The 23,128-nt window shown below is 53.4% G+C and overlaps 2 protein-coding genes across 5 annotated transcripts in view; one reads left to right on the plus strand and one right to left on the minus strand.

Moving 5' to 3' along the window:
• Nsun5 (NOP2/Sun RNA methyltransferase 5) lies at nucleotides 1-6,107 on the plus strand. Of its 2 annotated transcripts, none has more exons than XM_006971290.4 (10): nucleotides 1-147; nucleotides 279-401; nucleotides 1,565-1,739; nucleotides 1,818-1,926; nucleotides 3,529-3,667; nucleotides 3,761-3,876; nucleotides 4,942-5,120; nucleotides 5,287-5,497; nucleotides 5,575-5,718; nucleotides 5,860-6,107. In XM_006971290.4, the coding sequence occupies exons 1-10, from the start codon at nucleotides 55-57 to the stop codon at nucleotides 5,966-5,968; spliced, it is 1,398 nt and encodes a 465-aa protein (XP_006971352.1). In that variant the 5' UTR covers nucleotides 1-54; the 3' UTR covers nucleotides 5,969-6,107. The 2 variants fall into 2 exon arrangements, with proteins under 2 accessions (XP_006971352.1, XP_042124423.1); XM_042268489.2 differs by having other exon boundaries at nucleotides 5,575-5,710.
• Nucleotides 6,099-23,128, minus strand: part of Pom121c (POM121 transmembrane nucleoporin C) — a 26,863-nt gene continuing 9,833 nt past the window's right edge. For all 3 annotated transcript variants that reach the window (XM_042268486.2, XM_042268487.2, XM_006971289.3), the window contains 12 exons: nucleotides 21,941-22,156; nucleotides 21,194-21,352; nucleotides 18,389-18,469; nucleotides 16,637-16,808; nucleotides 15,145-15,236; nucleotides 14,390-14,463; nucleotides 13,947-14,071; nucleotides 13,738-13,840; nucleotides 13,025-13,198; nucleotides 10,612-12,255; nucleotides 8,404-8,526; nucleotides 6,099-8,056 (listed from right to left, as the gene is read on the minus strand). In XM_042268486.2, the coding sequence (XP_042124420.1) occupies nucleotides 7,959-8,056; nucleotides 8,404-8,526; nucleotides 10,612-12,255; nucleotides 13,025-13,198; nucleotides 13,738-13,840; nucleotides 13,947-14,071; nucleotides 14,390-14,463; nucleotides 15,145-15,236; nucleotides 16,637-16,808; nucleotides 18,389-18,469; nucleotides 21,194-21,352; nucleotides 21,941-22,005 (2,910 nt within the window). In that variant the 5' untranslated portion in view covers nucleotides 22,006-22,156 and the 3' untranslated portion in view covers nucleotides 6,099-7,958. The remainder of the gene's footprint in view (nucleotides 8,057-8,403; nucleotides 8,527-10,611; nucleotides 12,256-13,024; nucleotides 13,199-13,737; nucleotides 13,841-13,946; nucleotides 14,072-14,389; nucleotides 14,464-15,144; nucleotides 15,237-16,636; nucleotides 16,809-18,388; nucleotides 18,470-21,193; nucleotides 21,353-21,940; nucleotides 22,157-23,128) is intronic.

Genomic DNA, 23,128 nt, shown 5'->3' on the forward strand with positions numbered 1-23,128 from the left:
AGCCGGGGGCCGAGCTTTGCGACAGTGTCGTAAAGACCGTGCCGGAGCGGCAGCATGGGGCTGTACGCGGCGGCGGCGGCCGTGCTGGCGGGCGTGGAAAGCCGCCAGGGCTCCCTCAAGGGGCTGGTGTATTCCAGCAGCTTCCAGGTAGTGGGGCCGGGTGCCGGGAGGAAGGGTTGGGGAGCGGGGCCTGGCGGCGCGGGCGGGCGGGCGGGCGTGGGGGGCGTGCGGGGCCAGGCCCGCGCGGGGTGCACAGCGTGTCTCCCCCGGGCCCGCAGAACGTGAAGCAGCTGTACGCGCTGGTGTGCGAGACGCAGCGCTACTCGGCCGTGCTGGACGCCGTGATCGCCAGCGCCGGGCTCCTCCGCGCCGAGAAGAAGCTGCGGCCGCACCTGGCCAAGGTGAGCGGCGGCGGCCGGGGCCCGTCACCCGCGCCTAGTTCTGCCCCTCTTTCCGGGACCCCAGTTGAGCTGGAACGGATGTTGACTTCACTTAGAGCATTGCAGAAAGGGTTAACCAGGACAGAGGCCCCAACTAGCCGTGTGGCAGAGGCTACCTGCCGGGAAGGGTGGTGATGGAAAGGAAGGTTGGGGGTCCACAGTTCTGCTCAACAGGTGGCTACCTGCGGGCAAGCTACAGGCATGGGAGGCAGGACACCGGGTTTCAATACCGAATCTGCTTTCCGTCTGTCTGCCTGCCTTTTTTGTGACGCTGGAGATTGAACCCAGAGCCTCCAGCATGCCAGGGAAGAGTTCTGCCACTGAGCCACGCCCCCAAACCCCGCAGTGGAGAAGTCTAGTTCTATCCCTGAGGAGGTGCTCTACCACTAAGCCACACCCCAGTCCCTCACTGGGGGATTCTAGGCAGGTGCTCTACCACTGAGTCACACCCAGCCCCTCACTGGGGGATTCTAGGCAGGTGCTCTACCTCTGAGCCACACCCTAGCCCCTCACTGGGGGATTCTAGGCAGGGGCTCTACCACTGAGCCACACCCCAGCCCCTCACTGGGGGATTCTAGGCAGGGGCTCTACCACTGAGCCACACCCCAGCCCCTCACTGGGGGATTCTAGGCAGGTGCTCTACCACTGAGCCACACCCCAGCCCCTCACTGGGGGATTCTAGGCAGGGGCTTACTGCTGAGCTGTAACCCCATTCCTTCTCTGGCGGATACAAGGCAAGCTCTCTACCCTGCTGCTGAGCTTTGCTCCCAGTCCCTTAAGTGGTGGATGCTAGACAGTCCTCTCTGGGTCACACCCTCAACCCTTCTCTGGGAGATTCTAGGCACGTTCAACTGAGCTACGTCCCCAGCCCTTTTAAGATTTTTGAGACAGGTTCTTGCTAAGTTGCTTAGGCAAGTCTTAAATTGGTAACTCAGGTTGATCTTCAGCTTGTATTCTTGCTTAAGCATCTGGGATTATAGGTGTTTGCCCCCATACCGGGCCATTAATTTTTTGGGTGATCTTTTGCAAGAAAATGCCCTTGACATGACTATCTGGACAGGTACTTAGTCCTCCCACCGAAGGGTTTTATGTTGCTAATAGTGTTTCTGTTTTTCTCTGTCCAGGTGCTAGTGTATGAATTATTGCTAGGGAAGGGTTTCCGAGGAGGTGGAGGCCGATGGAAGGCTCTGCTGGGCCGGCACCAGGCGAGGCTCAAGGCTGAGTTGGCCCGGCTCAAGGTTCATCGCGGTGTGAGCCGAAATGAGGACCTGCTGCAAGAGAGTTCCAGGCCTGGCCAAGGTGACTGGAGGCTGAGGGGAGGGTGATGGCCCTCCGGAGGGGCTTGCCTTCCTACCCACTCACTGCTGTGGCTTCTAGCCTACCAGGTGCCTCGGTTCGTGCGTGTGAACACGCTCAAGACCTGCCCTGAGGACGCGATCGATTATTTCAAGAGACAAGGTTTCTCCTACCAGGGTCGGGCTTCCAGGTGAGAACTTGGCACCTGCCTGGGTGCCTTCATTTTCCCGGATGTCCAGATTCCTGGGGAAGCAGGAGTCTGTGGGAAGAGAGACTGGGGGTAGCGACTGCTTTCTCTAGATGTTTTTTCCTACTTTCCCAACAAAACTTTCTCTCTTTTAAAAAAGATGCTACTTAAGTATGTATGTCTATGTGTGCGTGTGTGCATGTACCAAAAGAGGGCATTGGACCCTCTGGAGCTGGAACTATGGACAGGGGAGCTGCTGGGCGTGGTGCTAGGCACCAAACTTAGGTCCTCTGAAAGAGCAGTGTGCCCCAGTGCTGAGTCACGTCTCTAGCCCCTCCTGCAGTTAACTCCTCGTCATCTTCTGAGACCTGTTTTTTTATCCTAAACAGGTATTCCTGCAATTCTTCTCCTTTTTTTTTTAAAGATTTATTTACGTATACAACATTCTGCCTCCATGTATGGCACCAGATCTCATTACAGATGGTTGTGAGCCACCATGTGGTTGCTGGGAACTGAACTCAGGACCTCTGGAAGAGCAGTCGGTGCTCGTAACCTCTGAGCCATCTCTCCAGCCCCTAATTCCTGCAAATCTTATTCTATGTTCTGGCGACCCCCTCCATTTGTTCTCTAGCCCAGCTGTTCCCTCTCACCTTTTCAGTTTCCTGTCTAGATTATAGTCTCTTCAGCTGGAGGTCAAGACCCCATAGGCTGCAGAACAATGTACAGTTTGAAATATTTGGGAACCGTAAAAGGTCTCTGAAGACACAATGACCAAAATCAATTCATAATCAGATGAGGTCATCAGATTTATGCAAATGCTTTTACCTGGTGAGCCACCTCGCCGGCCCTTGCAACCTCAAACCCCCCTTTTTAGAGGCAGGGCTTGATGATACATACTTGTTATCCCACTACCGGGGAGGTTGAGATGGAACTGAGTTCCAGATCCTGTCTTAACAAAAATAAAGCAGACCTAGAGCTAGAGCCATGGCTCAGTAGTTAAACAGTAAACTCTGCTCTTGCAGAGGACCGGAGTTCAGTTCCTGGCACCCATGTTGGGTGGCTTCTAGCTCCAGTTCCAGGGGCTCTGATGGTTCTCAGGGTATCTGCTCTCACGTGCACATACCTAAACATAGTTACATGATTTAAAACAAGAAGTCTTTTTTTAAAAAAAAAAAAAATGATTTATTTAATTTTATTTTATGTGTATTGGTGTAAAGGTGTCAGATCCCCTGGAACTGTAATTACAGACAGTTGTGAGTTGTCATGTAGGTGCTGGGCATTGAACCCAGGTCCTCTGGAAGAACAGCCAGTGAGTGCTCTTAACCTCTGAGCCATCTCTCCAGATTCAGAAGTCGTCTTTTTTAAAAGTGAAAAGCAGGGAGATGGCTCAGTGGTTAAGGGCATGACTGCTTTTGCAGAGGACCAGAGTTTGATTCCCAGAACCCACATGGTGGTCACAACCATCTGCAACTCCAGTCCGAGGGAACCCGATGCCCTTTTGGTCTCCACAGACACCACATGCATGCCGATGCAGACCAAACACCTGAACACATCATAAACGTAAAGGTTAAAAACAAAACCTAACCAGTGGTTGTTCCCTGCCAGCCTGGAGGACTTGCGAACTCTCAAGGGGCAACATTTTCTTCTGGACCCCCTGTTGCCTGAGCTTCTTGTGTTTCCTGCACAGACAGATCTGCATGAGCACCCACTGTACCGCGCTGGCCATCTCATCCTGCAGGATAAGGTGGGGAGCAGGGACAGGGAAAGGGAGGATGTGTGGGGAGTGACTCGGGCTCTGTGTTTACCGGGCCGCCCGCCGCCATCTTCTGCCCGATAGGCCAGCTGCCTGCCTGCCATGTTGCTGGCTCCCCCGCCTGGCTCCCATGTCATTGATGCCTGTGCTGCCCCCGGCAACAAGACCAGTTACATTGCGGCCCTTCTGAAGAACCAGGGGTGAGTGCTGGCAGTGAGCTCTGGGGCAGAGGGAGGGGTGTGGTGAAAATCTTGTGCTTTGTGGGGAAAGTCTTTTTTTTTTTTTGGTTTTTCGAGACAGGGTTTCTCTGTGTAGCTTTGTGCCTTTTCCTGGAACTCACTTGGTAGCCCAGGCTGGCCTCGAACTCACAGAGATCCGCCTGGCTCTGCCTCCTGAGTGCTGGGATTAAAGGCGTGCGCCACCACCGCCCGGCTTTTTTTTTTTTTTTTTTTTTTTTTTTTGGAGAAAGTCTTGCTAATGATACAGAGTGACAGTATGGCCCTAGGCAGCTCATAGCCTAGTCCCAAGCCAGGCTACTGTGTGTGAGACAACACTACCTCAGCCCTTGGGATTCTTCCCAGGCTGGTTACCTATGGCAGGAACCCCTATAAGCCATTTAAATATGTTGTGTCCTAGCTTTTTGTTTTGTTTGGGGTGGTAGTGTATTGAGGATTGAATCCCCACAGCCTTATTACATGCCAGGTAAGCACTCTACCACTGAGCCACACCCCAGCCCCTCACTGGGGGATTCTAGGTAAGCCCTCTATTGCTGAGCCACACCCCAGCCCCTCACTGGGGGATTCTAGGTAAGCCCTCTATTGCTGAGCCACACCCCCAGACCTGTGTCCTGGCTTAGTATATGTTGTGGTTTGATGTTACCTAACTGTGGGGCTCCATGCTCCAAAACTTGTCAGTTCAGGGGCTGGCAAAATGGCTCACCGAGTACTTGCTGCTATTCCAGAGGAGCTGTTCAGTATATAGCACTCACGTCAGGTGGCTCACAGCACACATGTGTCATACACATAGACGTCTTTTTTTTTTAAAGAGTTATTTTATGTATATGGTGCTCTATCTGCATGTACACCTGCAGGCCAGAAGAGGGCATCAGATCTCGTTATAGACGGCTGTGAGCCCCCATGTGGTTGCTGGGAATTGAACTGGAAGAGCTGCCAGTGCTCTTAACCGCTGAGCCATCCCTCTGGCCCCCTAGGAGGCGTCATTTAGAAGAAATTCTCAGTTCGCCCTGCCTCTGCTCTCTTCCCTAGGAAGATCTTTGCTTTCGACCAGGATGCCAAGCGGCTGGCAGCCATGGCTACATTGCTGGCTCGAGCTGGGGTCTCTTGCTGCGAGGTAGCAGAGAAGGACTTCCTGACAGTTTCTCCCTCTGACCAGCGTTACGGCCAGGTCCAGTACATCTTGCTGGACCCTTCTTGTAGTGGCTCTGGTGAGATGGGGACAGTGTGGCTGTGCTCCTGGCCCCGCAGCAACTTGGATACTAAAGGCGACCAGTTAATCTTGGTATTCCTTCTGACTTGTGACGACGGGCAAAGCTCTCATCTATAAAATGGGGATTTGGGTGGGCAATGGCTTTCTGATTGCCTTTCCCATAGGTATGCTGAGCCGGCAGCTGGAGGAGCATGGGGGAGGCACACCTAGCAAGGAGCGTTTGCAGGCCTTGGCAGGGTTCCAGCAGCGGGCTCTGTGCCACGCCCTCACCTTCCCCTCCCTGCGACGCCTAGTCTACTCCACGTGTTCCCTTTGCCAGGAAGAGAACGAAGACGTGGTCCAAGAGGCTCTACGGCAGAACTCGGGGGTCTTCAGGTAATGGTGTCTCCAGGGTCTGGGGTCACAGGCCATCACAGGTCTCGTCAGGGTCTGAGTCCTCTCCTTCTCCACAGATTAGCTCCTGTCCTACCCACGTGGCCTCACCGAGGTCTGAGTACCTTTCCGGGGTCTGAGCACTGCCTCCGGGCTTCCCCCGAGACCACACTCACGGGTGGCTTCTTCATTGCCGTGTTTGAGCGGGCAGAAGTGGTACCAAGGTGAGGAGGAGGAGGAGGAGGCGAGTTTGTGTTGGAGGCAGGGTCTGTGGCGCCCTGGTTGGTCTGCACCTCACTCTCCCGAGTGTTAAGAGTTAAAGGTGTGGGCCATCACATCTGCTAACCTCTGGCCTGTCCTTCCAGCCCAGCCCCACAGGACAAAGCAGTGGCTCCAGAACCTCTCAGCAAAGCTCCAAAGAGAAAGAGAAGACGCAAAGCAGCAGCTGGTGGCAGCGTGCCGCCACGCACATAGTGGGCACCGAGCCTTACAGCAGACCGTCCTGGTGGGACTCCACTCCCCGGGAGGGCGGATGTGGCGGCCCTGGGGCCCCGTACTGGGCAGGTCTACCAGTTCTTTGCTTCACAAATAAAGGGCAGACCAGTCAATGACAGATCACAGTTTTATTTGTAATGACATAAGCAAGAACAATCTCACATTCATACTAAAAATCTCAGCTACGCTCACAGGAACTCCGTCTGTGGTGGGAAGCCCCAGCCTCCCTGCCCCCGTCCAGCATGAGCACGGACAGATGTGCTCACACACCGAGGCTATGCCAGGACGCCTCTTCAGGGGCCCTGGATGCAGGCCTGCTGTGGAGCTGAGGTAATTAGCTCAGACTGAATTGCAGGGAGGCCCCTTCCTTACCTGAGGCACAGGTAGAGGCTTCCTGTGCAGACCCCACCCATCCTCACAGGCATTTGGGACTTGAGGTCCAGCTCTTCCCCAGCTCCACACAACCCAGCCTAACCCCTGCCAGTCACAAAGGGAAGGAACCAGTTACAGCTACATCACATTGTTTATAAAGAATTACACTTATACGACATGTCCAGAAGGAGCTCTGCCCCTTAGGAGAGCTGCGGGGACAGCCATGAGCCCCTCCTTCACACAGGCAGAACTACACAGCTAATTCCTACTGTTCAATAGCATTTATACTTAACCACCTCAGTGAACCAAGCTTGAAGGAATTTAAAAGGCAATTTAGCTTAAATATAAAAATAAATTTTTATTTTGTTAAAAAACGTTTAAATATTTTTTCTTTTAATTTAGACACACGCATTCATACTTCTCCCAAAGAGGATGGGCATGGCAGCCAGGTTCTGGGGCCTAAGGGTGTGGACTCTAGAAGGAAAGAGACAGGCCGGAAGGACCTTTTGGGGAAACAACTAAGGTGTGGTCCATTCATCTACAACCCCAAACACGGGCAGAAGACGCCCTTGCCTGGGGTGTGCTGTGGGGGACACAGGAAGGAAGTCTGCTCCCACAGGCTCCGTCCCCTGGGCTGCCAGCCCTTAAGTCAAAACACTATTGAGAATTCAGGAGTCAGCGCTGCGGCTGTCACGCGGTGCCACTGCCAGCATTCGGTTAGCTGGGCCCAGGAGGGCCCAGGCGACATTAAGTCCGGCATCACCAACATGCCGCCACACACACAATTCAATTCTTCCTCCAAACTCGATTCAAGGAGCAACACACATTAACATCAGACAAACACGGTACAAGGCTTGGAAAATACAACCCCGAGGAGGCAAAGAGGCCCGTGGGGCGGCGGGCAGGTGAAGAGGCAACTAGAAGCGGTGGTGGGCAGTCTGCCTGCCCCAGGGCTATCGGAGCAGACTCCTCCCCTGCCTCTGCCAGGCTGTCTTGAGCCACCAACCTTTTGGAGGCTGGACTGGCAGAGGGCCGGAGATGGAGCGGACTTGGCCGAAGAGGCGAGCAGTGCCCACCGGGGTCTCCAAGGCAAAGCAAGATTCACTGCCATTTCAAAGGACTGAATCTCAGAGGGCTGGGGAGGGCAAAGCAGCAAGAAATGAGGAGAGACCCTGAAGGGACCAGAGGAAGAGACCACTTCTTACAGCCAAGCCAAGCAGGCAAAGCTCGGGGACATTCCGCTCCCCCAATCCACCTGATGTGTACCGGGGTCCCGGTGGGTCCCATGCACCCTCTAGCAGAGGGTGCTCAAGGAAGGGGGAGGCCGCCTAGGCTACACACTAAACAAGCGCGGGGGCAGCAAGGACAATATGTACAGATGTTTCTCCAGTTCTCCAGCCTCACGGTGACTGTTCAAGTCAAGTATTGGGCTTCTGCCCCTCCCTGGGGCACCCACTTTCTCTAGAACAGAAGGGGCCAGGCTGCCGCTTCTGCCCTGGTGACAGGCTGGGTTTGCTATGGATTCGAAGGGTCAGAGGCTCTTTCTAGCAGTGCTGAGGTCCAGATTGGGGAAGGATGGGATGGAGCCGGGGGCAGGCTACTTCTTGCGGGTATGCTGCCTCCGGGCCTGAAGTCGCTGTCGGGCCCCTGGGGTCTTGGATCCCGCGCCAATGGAAAACGAAGGGGCCGCTGACCCTGCAAAGAGTTGACAAGAAGAGCTCATCAGGCGGCTGCTGACAGACAACGTTCCTGTGCCTCGCTCTGGGGAGTCAACAGCAGAAGCATAGGTGTTCCACCAGGGCTTCGGGAGCTGGCGGGAACCCATCATAAACATGCAGGAAAAAAACCAACGCGCATAAAAATAAACCTGTGCAAAACAAAACAAAAAGCAGCACCTGGCTTCCTAAATGCTTGAGTTTCCCGAGAAGGCTCAACTCCACCGTCCAACTCCCTAGACCCCCAGGGCCAGCAACCTGCTGTCCTCCTGATCACTCCTGATCCAAGGGATAGGGCGTCATGCTGGCAACAGACTGGCTGCTTACCGAAAGCTCCAACTCCAACAAAGCCTTGGGCAGGTGTTGAGGAGGCCCCAAATGAGAGGCTGCTGCCTGCGGTGCCCACTCCAGGGGCAGGGGCACTCTGCCCGAAGGTGGGTGTGGCTGTGCCTAGAGGGGGGAGAGAGAAAAGCTGCAGAGACTGGGCAGGTGTCAGACCGGTCCTCAGCCACCCTCCACGTCCAAGTGCAGCTGGAGGCGTGGGGCGGTCAGGGTAACCCTGCCCTGCCCCTCTCTTCTCCCTGGTTCCCTACCTTCCTTCACACTCACCGTGCAGGGCTGCGAACCCCTCCAGGATGCCCTCTGGGAACGGCTCCTGCTCTGCCTGTGCAATATCTCAGGCCTGCCCTGCTCTGATGCTGCTTCCAGACCACTTCTCAGCCCTCCTACCTCAGACACCCAACTCTTCTGTTTTGCTATTTTTGAGATTGAGTCTGCTATGTAGCCCAAGTTGGCCTGGAACTCTCCAACCTCCTGTCCAAGCCTAAGTGCCAGGATACTAGGCATGGACACCACACCCAGCTCAACTACTGATTTGGTGTGGACCACCAGGCTCTTATAAATAGTCCTGGTCCTTTGCAATGTCACCTGTCAATCATTCCTTTTCCCCACAAAGGACCCTGAACCATCGCCTGCCCATCACCATTCTCAAGTGACTTCACCACTAGCGAGAACAAAGCACCCATGCAAACTCACGCCGTGTGTCATCCGTGCCGTGTGTGTGTGTGTGTGTGTGTGTGTGTGTGTGTGTGCACGCGCGCACGCGCGCACTGCACTGGGGTACCTACCACTCATTCATGGCAGTGTATAAAAGCCAGCCGCTCACATTCCAGAGTCTCTCCTCACCGGCCTGGAGCTGGCTATTTTGGCTAGACTGGCCAACCAGTCCATAGGATCTGCCTACCTCCTCCACACTCAGCACTGGATTACAGGCACACACTGCCTCACCGAGCTGTTGAGCACTGGGATTGAACTCAGATCCTCACACTCAAGTGGCAAACACTGACTGCTGAGCCATCTCCCCAGCCCCGTCCACCTGCTTATTCCGGAGGCTGCATGAACTCATCATCCCATTTCCACCTATGAAACCACCACCTGGCAAATGGTCCACCGTCTCTGGTTCTATCCCTTTCCCCACTGCTCTAGATGACTCACTCAACAGACCTGCCTCCCGCCTCCCCACTTCCCCAAGAGCTCCGCCATTATTTACCAAAGCAATCAGCAGCTCTTAGGGCCAAACTTCAGCCTGCACACAGCATCAAGATCTCTTCACCCCTCAGCTTGAAATTCTGTTGTGACTTCCCGGGATATTTAAAATGCAGACAGTGATGCCTGCTAGGACCAGTCTCATCTCTGCCAGCCTTACCAACCCAGCCACTCTTGCCTGTTCTCTGCTCACAGACCTGGTCCTGCCTGTGCTGTGCCCACAGCCTCCCCCGCTGCCTGCATGGCTCTCTACTACCACAGCGTTCGGGAAGCTCGGGTATGAAGGTCTGGAGTTTGAGGGCAGCCTGAGTTACTTGGAAGCGGTCGCTCACATAGACACAATAGTACATTAGAATGGGCTGGGGAGACGGCTGGGGACGTGCTTGCTGTGTATGCTGAGTAACCACATAGAGTAAAGCTGGATGTGACTGTATACAAACTCATAACCACAAACGTTCTTCCCTTCCATTCATCACTTCCTCAAAGGCATTAGGATTTTTTTTTAATGGGGCTGGAGAGAGAGCTCAATGGTTCCAGAGAACCTAGGTTCAATTCCAAGCATGAACATGGCAGTTCTCAAGTCCCAGGGGATCCAACACCCTCTTCTGGCTGCTGTGGGCACCAGCACGCATATGGTACACAGGCATACATGCATCAAAACACCCATACACGAATCTTTTTAGGATTAAAAAAGTGTGTGTGTGTGTGTGTGTGTGTGTGTGTGTGTGTGTGTGTGTGTGTGTACACAGGTATGTGCACAAGTGTAGTGCCTGTGGAGACCAGAAGGTGGCGTCAGAGCTCTTGGAGCCGCATCTAGGGCAGGTGACAGCCACTGGTGTGGGTGCTGGAACTGAGTTGGGGTCCTCCTCGGGAGGAAGCGTTATTGGCTGCGCAGGGGCCCTCCACCCCTCACGAGCTTGGACGGCCGGCGGGCCCCTAACACACTCGCTGGCTGTTCTGCACAAGTCTTCCCACGGTCCCCAGTCTTACCTCCAAACACAGGCTTGCTTTCAGACGCACTGCCCGCACTGAAGGCGAAGGGTGAGCTCTGGCTGGGTGTGCCCAGGGTGTTCTGACTCAGGCTTCCCCCAAAAGAGGTGGTGGTGCCCGTGGTCCCGCTCGGTCCAGATCCAAAGCTGAAAGTTCCAGAGGTGGAGCTGGTGCCCGGGGTAGCCCCGAGCCCAAAGCCTCCACTGGCAGACGGAGCCGCCGAGCCACCAAATGTGAACGGGGACGGCGCAGAGCTGCCGAATAGAGAGCTGCTGCTCCCACTGTTGGTGGTCTGCGTGGTGGCTCCAAAGCCAGAGGTGCTGGCTGAACCAAAGGAGAACACCGACGTGGTGTTCCCGAAAGCCGGCTGCGTGCTGGCAGGCGTGCCAAAGGTGGAGGCCGCGGCTTTCAATCCGCCGAAAGCCGGCTGTGCAGCGCTGCCAAAGGCGGCCGCTGCCGGGGCTGCCGACGGGGCCGAGGCCACCGAGTTGCCGAAAGTGAAGGAGCTGCCGAAACTCGGGGCCAGGGCTGGCTTGCTGGCCCCGCCAGCGGCTCCAAACGTGGGCTGCGGGGCGGCTCCAGGGTAGGCCGGCGACGGCGCAGGCTTGGCCCCGGAGCTAAAGGGAATGTTGAAGGTGGGGGTGGCGGTGCTGCTGAAGGTCAGTGTGGGCTGGCTGCTGGTGGCGGGGCCCGAGGAGGAGGTGGTGAGGGTGCTGCCAAAGCCACCGAAGCCACTAGTGCCGCTGCCGCCACTGCTGCCGGCCACGGTCTGGGCAGAGCTGGCAAGGGGCTGGCTGAAGGAGGTGCCGGCTGCAGATGCCGTGGCGGTGGCAGGGGGCTTGCCGAACTGGAAGATGGAGGACAGGGCCGGGGCAGAACTGGCAGCAGTGACAGGGGGCGCTCCCCCGAAAAGAAGTGTCTGCGAGGTGGACGTCACCGTACTGCTGGCACTGCTGGCCACCGTGGTCACTCCAAAGCCAAACACGAGCTTGGAGGCAGAGGCTGTGGTGCCAGAGGCCGCTGTGGAGGCGGCAGTGCCCAGGCCGGTGAAGAGAGGGGATGGGGTGGCCGTCGTGGTGGCGGCAGCAGCTGTCTGCTTCAGGGAGAAGGGGGCTGCCAGGGGCATGGCTGGAAAGGGCTCCACACTGTCGAAGATGGGCTTGAAAGTGGGAGCTGGGGTGCTGGCTGTGCTGGCTGTGGTGGCGAGGGTGGTGCTGGACGAAGTGGTGGTGGCGGCTGAGGCGGAGCTGGATGGCAAGGGGCTCTCGCTCTCACTCTTGGGGGTGGCCAGGAAAATGGGCTTAAACATGGGAGAAGCACAAGCTGGGCCGGGCGTGGCAAGGGAGGAAGTGGCGGGTGGGCTCAGCATCCCGAACAGCATGCTGGGCTTTGGGGTGGGGGAGGGAGCCGAGGAGGCTGGGGTGCTGCCAGGCTGCTCAGCCTGAGGGCCTCCAGGGGACTTGGTGTCCTCGGGGAGTGGTGTTGCAGATGCAGAAGGGGCCAGCCCCAGGAAGGCGGCTGCAGGTTTGGAGTCTGAGGAGGCGCTGGCCGACGGTGGCCCTGTCAGTGGTGAGACCAGAGGGCTCAGGAGGCTGGGGGTCTTCGGGGGCGAAGGGGCTGCAGTAGCTGCTGGCGCAGCAGGTTCTGTGAAGAGGAGGAAGTGAGGTGAGTTCTGAGGGGTCTGCAGGCGGCACTTCGCATGCTTGTTTGTATCCTCCAGGAAGTACACCACTGCACAGGACTGCAGGAGGCATTGTTATTTCTACCCCCGACGCCAGGAAAGACGGAAGGAAGGAAGGAAGGAAGGAAGGAAGGAAGGAAGGAAGGAAGGAAGGAAGGAAGGAAGGAAGGAAGGAAGGAAGGAAGGAAGGAAGGAAGGAAGGAAGGGGAGCCTAATGGGGGCTCAAGTGTGACCATGAAGGGAAGAGAAGGCAGGCCATTAGCACAGCTCTGATGTCTACCGACTTACCTACCTGGGCCTGTCATCTAACGCAGACACCCACCCTGTTTACCAACCCAGCAAGGGAGTGTCTGTCTGAGCTCACGGCTGCAGCCAGTGAGAAGCCCAGCTGCCACAGCAGGCAGGTATGTCCACATGTGACAGCTGGCGAGCCCACCAGCCTTAGCCAAAGAGAAAGGGACTTCAGCTCCTCTAGGCTTGGGATCCAGAAAGCTAGGACACCTTATGGGATGGATCACGTCATACTGCAGACACCTCCCAAGGAAGACCTCATTTTCCCAGATGACCCAGGCTCAGAGCAGCTAGGGCAGCTGGCGTGGCATCAGGAACCCAGTGTGCCAGCCTGCCTTCCGGTTTCCAGACCAGGGCACTCTGAAGCACAGAACCAACAGGCTCTACACTCCTCCCCTCACCTCCAAAGCCCGTCACTACAGGGCAGAGTGCCCTGCTCACCTGAGGATGGCGGGGCTGGAGACTCCTGCATCTTCTTCAAGCTCTCCAACAGTGGGTTAGAGCTAGGCGCCGGGAGGGAGGCTGCGGAGGCGGCAGGAGCCACAGCAGGCGGGGTAAATGTGAAAGGAGGGTTGGCGGCAGGTGGGGGTTCACTGGCCGAGGTGGACGCATCGTCTGGGGAGGAGAGAATCTTCTAGCATGAGAGTTCCAGAGCAAAGGCACAGGAAGAAGCTGAGCCCAAAGCTTCTTCAGAAATGTTTCCCTAACCTCCCAGGTGGCAGGCGCACTGGGCCGCAGGCCTCAGTGAAGACCCAAAGCAGGATTCCCAGAGAAGGGACAAAAGCTGGGGGGGGCGGGAATGGCCCGTGCTGGAGTGTGTGCAGGAGGACTGGGAGGCTGAGGCACCCGCGCCAGACAGTAACGTCATTTCCACTAACGAAACAACACGTCCAGGCCCTGTGGAACAGTGTTGGTGACAGCTATCGGTAATAAGACTGACTCCTGGTGAAATCAGGGGACAAAAATCCAAGAGCTGGCTGTGGTGGCACCCGTCTGTAGCCCAGCACTTGGGAGGCTGAAGCAGGGTTCTGAATGGAAGACAGCCTGGGGTAGAGGAGACTCAAAAGGAAAGTATTCTAGCACTTGTCTTCCGAGGAGACCCTGACACGAAGCCCAAAGCCCCCGGAGCACACTGCGCTCGGCCACAGCCTTACCCATCTTGTCCTCCAAGACCTTGTTAAACCACTGCAGCGAGGCTCTCCTCTCCATGTCCAGGTCTTCGGCAGTGATGGAATAGCCGAGCTCAGGGGGTGGAGGCTGCTCAAGACAACACACAGGTTAGGCCGACCCCAGAAGCGAAGAAACCTGCTCCCAGCCCTCCTGATCTAAAAGAGCTGAGGGAGGGAGGAGGGACAAGACATACCAGGGTGAGCTGGTCCCCTCGCCGGGAGGGCAGCAACTGCACCTTGCGTTTGCGTTGCCCAGAGTTGCCAGGCGTGGGTGGGGAAGCCCAAGAGTTCTGCTGCTTCCCGGGGGCTGTATCTGTAACTACAGACAAACACAGGTTGGTTGGTTTGTTGGCCTATCTGCAATGTCATTCCAAAGGTGCACACAACTGCACCTGCGGGGATGGCAGTGACCCAGAGCCCCCCCCCCCCCCCCCCCCCCCCCCCCCCCCCCCGCCATGAGCTCGGTCACCTGCCAGTCCTCACACTCTGCACTGGACCGGCTGCCTTTCTCCCTTCCCACACTAAGGACCCAGCAAGGGCAAGGCCATCGTCCCAGACAGAGCGAGGTCTGTCACCTCCATGGTGCTGTTCCTCTCCACTGCAGACCACCCTTAGTCTGCATGGCTTCTCCACTTACCCTTTTCTCCTGGGGACTCCTTGTCTGCTACCAAGGGAGCTGAAGAACTGGAATGGGGGCACGGCTCCTCCTCTCTGTGGGGTTGTGAGAAGGCTAGATTTTGTTTGGGAACACTACCCGGACTGCAAAGCACCTCCCTCCCTCCCTTCCTCGCTCGCTCCCTCACACAGGGCTGAAGTCTGGAGAGACCAAGACTCCAGGTCTCAGCATGTCACATGTCACAGTTCTTGTAGAAATGAAGGTGAGCAGTTGACAGAGGTCACGAGCAACTGGTCTTTTAATAAAATACAGAATCTTACTCGGAGCCTGCCAAGTCCAGGGCCCCAGACCGCACCTTCAGGCTCTAACAGTGGGTTAGTGCAGGGAGCTAGGAGTGAGCTGGTGAGGGAGCAGGCCCGGGACAGGTGAAAACATCAAAAAGGCTGGGTGGCGGCAGGCAGGTCCAGACAAGACAGACCTGATCCCTGAGGAGCCGAGCTCCAGTGAAGAGGGAGCGGGGCCAGGGGCCAGGCTCCCTGCTGACCCATCCACTCTGCACCTCCCACTGGAGTAGGACAGAGCAGGGCAACCATCAGTGTGCCCAGACTGCACAACAGGGCAGCAACTGTAGCAGGCGCTCGCTTGCTTGGCTGCTCTTCCAGGGCTCAACTCTGATTTGCTGAGTCAGAGTCAACAGAGAGCCCAAGAGCCAATCCCTGTTAAGCCCCATCCCCCCCACGCACTCACACAAGTGACCAGAGGTCAAAGGTGACTACCTTGTTTTCTTGGCTGGCCTCTCTGGAGTCTGGGAGCGGGAGGAAGCTGGGCTGGAGAAGGGGGAGGAGGTGGGACCACTCCTCTTCCACAGCTGCAAGTCAAGCAGAGGGGCACAGCTAAGCGCACCCCTGAGAACAGGCCAGGAGGGATGGTGCAGGCCTCCAATCCCAGCACCAGGAGGCAGAGGCAGGGGGATCTCGGTGAGTTTGTGGCCAGCCTGGTTTACACAGTGAGTTCCAGGACAGTCAGACCAAACCAAAATAAAAAGAAATCTTTTTGAGGGGCTGGAGAGATGGCTCAGCAGTTAAGAAGCACTTGCTACTCTTGCAGAGGACTCAGGATTGGTTCCCAGCACCCACTCAGACTGCTCACAAGTACTGTAACTCTAGTGCTAGGAGACTGGATGCTTTCTGGCCTCTGTGGGCCCCTAACCTCACTCAGGCTCAAATAAATAAATAATAATAATTTTTTTTCTTTTTTGAGTCCAAGTCTCACTGTATAGCCGTAGTTACAACTCACTATGTAGATCAGGCTGGCCTCAAACTTAGAGTATGCCACTACACCCTCAAAATAATAAATCTTGGGGCTGGAGAGATGGCTCAGAGGTTAAGAGCACTGGCTGCTCTTCCAGAGGTCCTGAGTTCAATTCCCAGCAACCACATGGTGGCTCACAATCATCTGTAATGAGATCTGGCACCCTCTTCTGGCATGTAGACATACATGCAGGCAGAACACTGTATACATAATAAATAAATCTTTAAAATAAATAAATCTTAAAAGTTTTTAAAACCATATTAAGGTAATACTTGTACCCATTATATATTCCGACAAGGATTATCTACAGTAAAAAACACACCCTCTATTTCTGCAGATTTTGACAATCTATCAGAATCAGCTTATGCATATTAAAAAGTACAAGCTGGGCATGGTGGTGCAAGCCTGAAACCCCAGTACTTGGAAGGCAGAAGCAGGAGGAGGATCACTACAAGTTCGAGCCCAGCCTGAGGGGCGTAGCAAACTTCAGGATAGCCAGGGATCCATGAGACCTTGTCTCAAAAAACCAAACCAAACAAAAAGGTAACTGATCTACCTGCACAAGCCCACACAGCTACTGGTGTCAATGCCTACATTAACACCACCAAACCTGCCTGGCACCAAGCTGCCTGGCTTCCCCACCCATAGTTAGGAAGTAACTCAAAGCAAGAATGACAACTACGTCACGTTTTAGAAACTTGTACTAAATTGTCTCTTAAAATCTCACCTGCACTCCAAACTGAAGGAACCCTTTCAACCAGAGGGTACCGTTTACTGCACTGGTCTCCCTCGGTCCATGCAGGAGCAGCTCCATTTGTACAGATCTGCAGTCTGCTCAGGCCCACAGGTCTAGGTCTTATTTGCTACGTAAGGCTTTGAACTGCTGTTAGCCTAGCGACTGGTCCAATGCAAGGCAACAGCAAGTGGTCTGCACCTCTGTTCGCAGCCGAGACGTACCTGGGAGAGGCCACGGGTGGAGCTGTAGGAGCTGGTGATGGCATTGCGGCTGGAGCTGGGGATGCCGCCCGTGCAGGTACCGGGCAGGGAGCTCACAGAGGAGGTACGAGACCGTTTGTTCAAGTGGTCATCGGAGCTCTGGGAAGCCAGACTTCTCTTCAGGGAGCCAGGCCTAACAGAAGGAAAAAGTAGACATGCTGCTTTTCTTCTACCATTTCTAACAGTTCCTGCACGGTTCCAACACACCTTTCTGGGCAAGCCTGAAGGAAGACCATAGTGTTCTCATGGACATTATCAGCAAATGGCATGGCTGCCCGTATCTGACAAAGTGACTGAGAAACACCGACGGGAGTACAGAGAGCAGAGCAGACGCCTGGGGCTGGAGGGAAGGATTACACCTTGTCTGTGGCTCCACAGGGAGACAGTTGAACGTCTGCTAACAAAACCTCAATAAAGCTGTTCAGAGAAAGAGCCTCTAACCCAAAAAGAAACCTCCCATGAGCCTCCCTGTAGGCCTGTGTTCCTAACTCTGCTACAGTATGGTCCCCTGACAGAAGAGTTGGCTCAGCAGTTAAGGGTACTGACTGATGTTCCAAACCCGGGTTCGAAACCCAGTATGGTCCCGTTATGTCCCAGGGCACCCCACATCCACCACAAACCAGTTGGCTGACACTGCAGCAAGATGTGTTTCCTTCCCCACCCCACCCCCAGTACCCGTCTGCAGCCAAAGCCAGCCAGGTGGTCCATTCCTTTCACACAGCAGCGCTTCAGTTCCAGAGGACCACTATCTCAGCTAGCTCCCGGAGGTCTGGGTTTCCCCTGAAACTGTAGGCTAGATAGAGCCTCCAAAGGCGCCTCCCCAGCCCAGCCTTTACCTTTCACATCTCGGTGGTCCACAACATGTGTGCATGTCTCCCGAAGTGCAGTACAAGGGAGCTGAATTTTGAATGCAAGGCTTCAGACCACCTTTTACAAACATACTGGAACCTATGTCCCTTGCACCCAAACTTCCTCCAACTTTTTAAACTCAGATGTGAGATATTTAATATTTATTTTAAATTCCATGCTACAACATTTCTATTCTGTGAAGGGTCAACTATAGCATGTTAGTGAAGCAGAATAAGACAGAACAGACCAATGATTCGACACTGACTTATGGGTTTCTTCAGTGGTTCACTTAAAGCACTGTGTGTACTGCCCATTTCTAAGTATGGCTTCACTTGCTACTTGGAACAGGATGACCTGGAGAAACCAAAGGTTGCTGTCCTTAACAACCCGAGCACAAAAGCTTACACCTGTCAACTATAATGTATGCCTTTAGAACAAGGTGATTGGCATGTTCACGTCTGTAAAATCTCACCCCACCTTGCGGCTTTAGAGTATGAAGTGAGACTGTAAACTGGGCCGCTGTCAGAGCCCTTCAGGAGCTCCGCTGGCTTTGGTCCACTGTGACATCTCCTCTCCTCCACTCTTCCTGGTGCCGGAGCGTGCACTCCAGAAGGATTACCGCAACATTAGCACAATATGTCATTAAACAAGGACCCGCTCTGTGTTTTCCACTCATATTAGTGGAAAAACATCAGAAGAAATTGGAGAGAAAATATCTAATCATGGCAAATTAGTCCAAATGTTCTTCCAGATGTCAGAGTGTGAACTGGACACAAGGCAGAAAGCAAAGAGGAAAGCCGACAGGCATGGGCTGTCAAAACACACTTCTGCGGAGCATGACTCCAGCACCCGGGACTCACTTACTTAGGCACAAACGCGGCGGGGACTCCGTTGGCCACAAGGGGCTCGAATGCCGAATGCGCGCTCCCACTGCTATCATGGCGCCTGTGAGAAAGCAAAACAGTCCTCCATGAGGTATTGGGCCTCTCCTCCCAACCCTTTAAGGGTTTCCTGGGCTGTCATTAGCTCAGCAGGTAAAAGCACGTTTGATTCTGGGAACCCCTGGACCCCACAAGTAGAAAAAGAGAACTGACCCTCATAAGCTGGGCTCTGCCCTCCATGTGTGAACCAACTCACACACAAACACAATAAACGGCGTAAAGAAAGTTGAAAGCATTTCTCCACACTCCTGGGGCCCAGCACTCCCTCTGTAGAGTATACGTTCCACGATAAACAAGAAAAGGTTTGTTTCAAACCACTCAGTTCTGGAAAGTATGTTACTCTAAGATTGTCCCGGTAACTAAGGAGCAAGAAAGACTCTAATATACCTCAACTACTCAGGTGCATCAGAAGAAGGAAAAAAGTTTGAATCAAGTTCTTGTTATTCTGTCCAAACTACATAAGAACTCATTAGCTAGCTAATCAGGCTGTCTTTGAACTTCCAATCCTCCTGTCTCAGCCTCTACAGTGCTAGCTACCATGCCTGAAAGACTTACCAGTTTTTAGTGGCTGATTTTATATCAAAATATTATAATCATAAATTTAGCTATATTATAGGTAGCAGTCCACAGAGCCCTAGTGCTCCAGAGCTGTTAGGAAAGCACTGTACACTACATGCAAGTGTGTACTCAGGGGGCTCGGGAGACGGCTCAGCAGTTGAGATGGCTCAGCAGTTGGACCTGGGTGCACCCACATGGCAGTTCACAATGTCTGTAACTCCAGTTCCACGGATCTGGCATCCTCACACAGACATAAATCCAGGCCCAATGTACATTAAAAATAAATAAATCTTTTTAAAAAATTAAAGAGCTGGGTGGTAGCGACGCACACCTTTAACCCCAGCACTCAGAAGGCAGAGACAGGAGGATCTCTGAGATCCAGGCCAGTCAGGGCTACACAGAGAAACTATCTTGAAAAATCACAAGAGTCCATTCATGGTTCCAGTGATCACTGCTAAACTCCAATTATGGGAAAAATAATATGGAATCCTCAGCTACAGGTGTACCAGGGCCAAGAAAAAGAATTATCCTAAAGAACATGAGAAACAAACAAAAAAGAACATGAGAAACCTACCTGGACTGCAATGGCTGTCATTTTCTCCCTGCCTCCCTGGCCATCTGCTGTCCCTGCTCAGCTATGGGGCATCATCAGCACAATGCTAACTTGCCACACCCGTAACTCCTCTAACATCCTTTATTCCATAAATACATGTGCCAATAAAGATATCCCTAACTAGCCGCAGTGGTAGTGCACGCCTTTAATCCCAGCACTCGGGAGGCAGAGGCAGGCGGATCTCTGTGAGTTCGAGGCCAGCCTGGTCTACCAAGTGAGTTCCAGGAAAGGCATAAAGCTACACAAAGAAACCCTGTCTCGAAAAACCAAAAAAAAGAGATATCCCTAACTAGAGTGGGGCACAGCAATGCACATAGGTAATCCTAGCACTCAGGAGGCTATGGCAGAATGATTATGAATTCTAGTCTAGCCTGGACTATATAGTAAAATCTATTTATTTATTTTTTTATTTGTTTATTTTGGCTTTATTTGAGACAGTTTCTCTGTGTTAAACTATCTTGGCTGTCCTGGATCTCGCTCTATAGACCAGGCTGGCCTTAAACTCACAGAGATCCACCTGCCTCTGCCTCCTGAATGCTGGGATTAAAGGCGTGCGCCGCCACCGCCTGGCTGGGACAAACACTTCTTTCAGCAATACTATTGGCACTTAATTAAATAACAGAAAAACACAATTGGAGAAGACTTTGAACATTCTCTTTTGAAAATAAAACTTAACAGGTTAGTATCCGAAGCTGATGGCTGGTCACACAAGCCCATGATCCAGTATTTAGGAGGTAGAAGGACTCAGGAGTTGAAGGCCACCTTGGGTTGCAAAGTCTAACACCAATCTTCCTCTGAATACTGGGAGGGGAACAGGGGACGGGGGCAAGCATTCTAATGCAGGTAAACTCCTGCATAGCGCAGAGTCTAAGTGCAAGGGAATTGTAGCTCACCTAACCCATGTGTGCTGAGATTTTTGTTTATGTTCTGGCAAATAACACTTGCCTGGAAACCAGAGGGCAGAGCCAGCCACTAGTTAACCATAGAGGCCAGGCAGTGGTGGCATACACCTTTAATGCCAGCACTTGGGAGGAGGAAACAGGAAGTGATCTGGCTGGGCGGAGACAGGAGGTCACCCTTTTCAGGCTGAGGATTATTAGAGGTAACAAGTCTCTCTAGTGGCTGGATGCTCTGCTTCTATGGTCTTTTAGCATTTACTCCATATTTGACTCTGAGTTTTTACTGCTAAGACCAATTAGGACTCTTTTTACACCCGTGCCTTAAGAAATGAACAGTAAGCTGGGCGGTGGTGGTGCACACCTTTAATCCCAGCACTTGGAAGGCAGAGCCAGACGGAGTTCAAGGCCAGGCTGGTCTACAGATCGAGATCCAGGACAGGCACCAAAACTACAGAGAAACTCTGTCTCGAAAAAACAAAAACAAAACAAAAAACAAACAAACAAATAAACAAAAGAACAGTATATTAAAGCCCCTACTACCAAGCTGTTTCCAGGCTCATACTGGAGCTGGAAATCACCTTCATGGAAATCACCTATACTTGAACAAATTCTCTGGAGTCCCCCTGGGAAGGCAGTTAAGTACTCTTCTGATCAGTACCTTCTCTTGTTTTCCTGGCCATCAAGGGGTAGCTGGTCTTCCTCCTCCACTGTCCTTTTCTTCTTCTCCTTGAGGGCGCTCAGCACCGTCTCCTTCGCACAAGGGTCTGGGGCATTACTCGATGGTGAAGACAGTGCTGTGTTGAGCATCTGCTCTGGCCTATGATCAAAGACAGGATTTTAGAAACAGGATATTTTAACTATCACGTAGAGAACAGAAGCCAGAAACTAACTGACAATTGAGTCCTTAACTCACGTATGTGTAGAAACTATGATCATTAGTAAGTCAGGCCTGGTAGCCTATGCCTGTAATCCCAACAGTGAGAAGGCAGAAGCAGATCATCCTGAATTTGGAGCCAGCCTGGTCTATAAATAGATTGAGTGTGACTGAGCATGTATGTGTGTATGTGCATGCATGCATGTATGCAGAAATGGCTCGGTGATGAAGAGTTACACAATCAGGAGGACTGGTGTTCAGATCCCAGCACCCGCATACCCCCGCAACCCCAGCTCCAAGGGAACTAGAGACAAGAGGACGACTAGGGCTTGATCAGCTAGACTGAAACGTGAGCCTCGGGTTCAGGGAGAGACCCTGGCCTCAAGGGAATAAGTGAGAGCAATTAAGGGAGACCCGAGGCTTTCTGCTGGTTTCCACGCAGGTGCAGGTGCTTACCTGCAAACACAGTTTACACACACACACACACACACACACACACACACACACACACACACACACACTCATACTCACATTGGTGAGCGAAGTAACTTGCTGTCTGGAGGGGCAATCCTCACTGTCACTGGGCTACACACCATCCTTGAGTTCCGTGCAGACAGCACAGTCTTCTTGTGGCCACCATTCCAGCAAACTGTTGGCAGTGCCCCAAGCAAGGAATACTGGGCCTGCTGAATGGGATATCGTCTTCGGGGTGTTATAACGAATCGACTGGATAAAGACCCACAATCTCTGTAGAGAATAGGAGACACATGCTGGAACCACAGAGCCTTACCAGAGCATCAAATTCGACTGACTGCAGAAACAGAGGCACTAACACTTCTTTCCCAGAGATTATCAACCTCTCTTATTTTTGGCAGTGACGAAACCCAGGGGTGTGAGCATGCTAGACAGAGCACTCTATCACCGACAGCTCAGATCTTAAATCTTTCTAAGCAACAGGGAACAGAGCATTTTAATGGCAAATGTCTCCCATTCCATCCAAGGGCAGAAAATATCAGTTGCTTAATGGCTGTCTCGACCATGGTCTTCAACCAATTAAGAGGTAAACTGAAAACCTTGCCCACACAGGTACTTCAGAAGAAAAGCACATGTATTTGGGGTGTGTAGAGATAATTTTGTTCAATTTGTCTGCACTAAATCACCAATACAGAGGAAAGCTAAACATTATCAGGTATTCATCCTCAACTGAACACACGTATCAGGGTCAGCGGAAACAGGTGAATGGGTAAAGGCGCTTGCTGCCAAAAGCCTGATAACCTGACATCAATCTCAGAGACCCACGTGGGGCAAGGAGAAAAGACTCCAGCAAGCTGTCCTCTGAACTGCGCATGCATATGCAATTAAAAAAAAATGCTTTCATCCGGAATCTAGGCTGACTGTGGTGGAGCACACCTGTAATCCCAGCACTTTGTAGGTGGAAGCAGGAGGGTCAGCCAAAGTCATCCTCACCTACAGAGTGAGTTCAAGAGACAGCACGAGCTACAAGAGAGCCTGCCTCCAAAAAAAACCCAAAACCAAAGGCCAGGGAATGAATGGGCAGGGTGCTTGCCTGCTATGAATGAAGCTGCGGGTTCGATCCCAGCACAGCATACAAACTGGTGTGAAGATGCAAACCTGTAATCCTGTCCTTGAACTCCTCATCCAGAAGGTGGAGGCAGTCCGGATGAGGAGTTCAGGGACAGCCTCAACCAAAGAAAGGGT

This window comes from Peromyscus maniculatus, chromosome 23 (assembly GCF_049852395.1).
Source record: "Peromyscus maniculatus bairdii isolate BWxNUB_F1_BW_parent chromosome 23, HU_Pman_BW_mat_3.1, whole genome shotgun sequence".
Taxonomy (NCBI): Eukaryota; Metazoa; Chordata; class Mammalia; order Rodentia; family Cricetidae; genus Peromyscus; species Peromyscus maniculatus.

Bases quoted from the DNA above. Each gene is read 5' to 3' on its own strand.
- Nsun5 (XM_042268489.2), top strand. From the start codon at position 55: ATGGGGCTGTACGCGGCGGCGGCGGCCGTGCTGGCGGGCGTGGAAAGC. The intron at 1,927-3,528 runs GTGAGAACTTGG...GTTCCCTGCCAG, and splicing joins TACCAGGGTCGGGCTTCCAG to CCTGGAGGACTTGCGAACTC. The intron at 5,121-5,286 runs GTGAGATGGGGA...CCTTTCCCATAG, and splicing joins CCCTTCTTGTAGTGGCTCTG to GTATGCTGAGCCGGCAGCTG.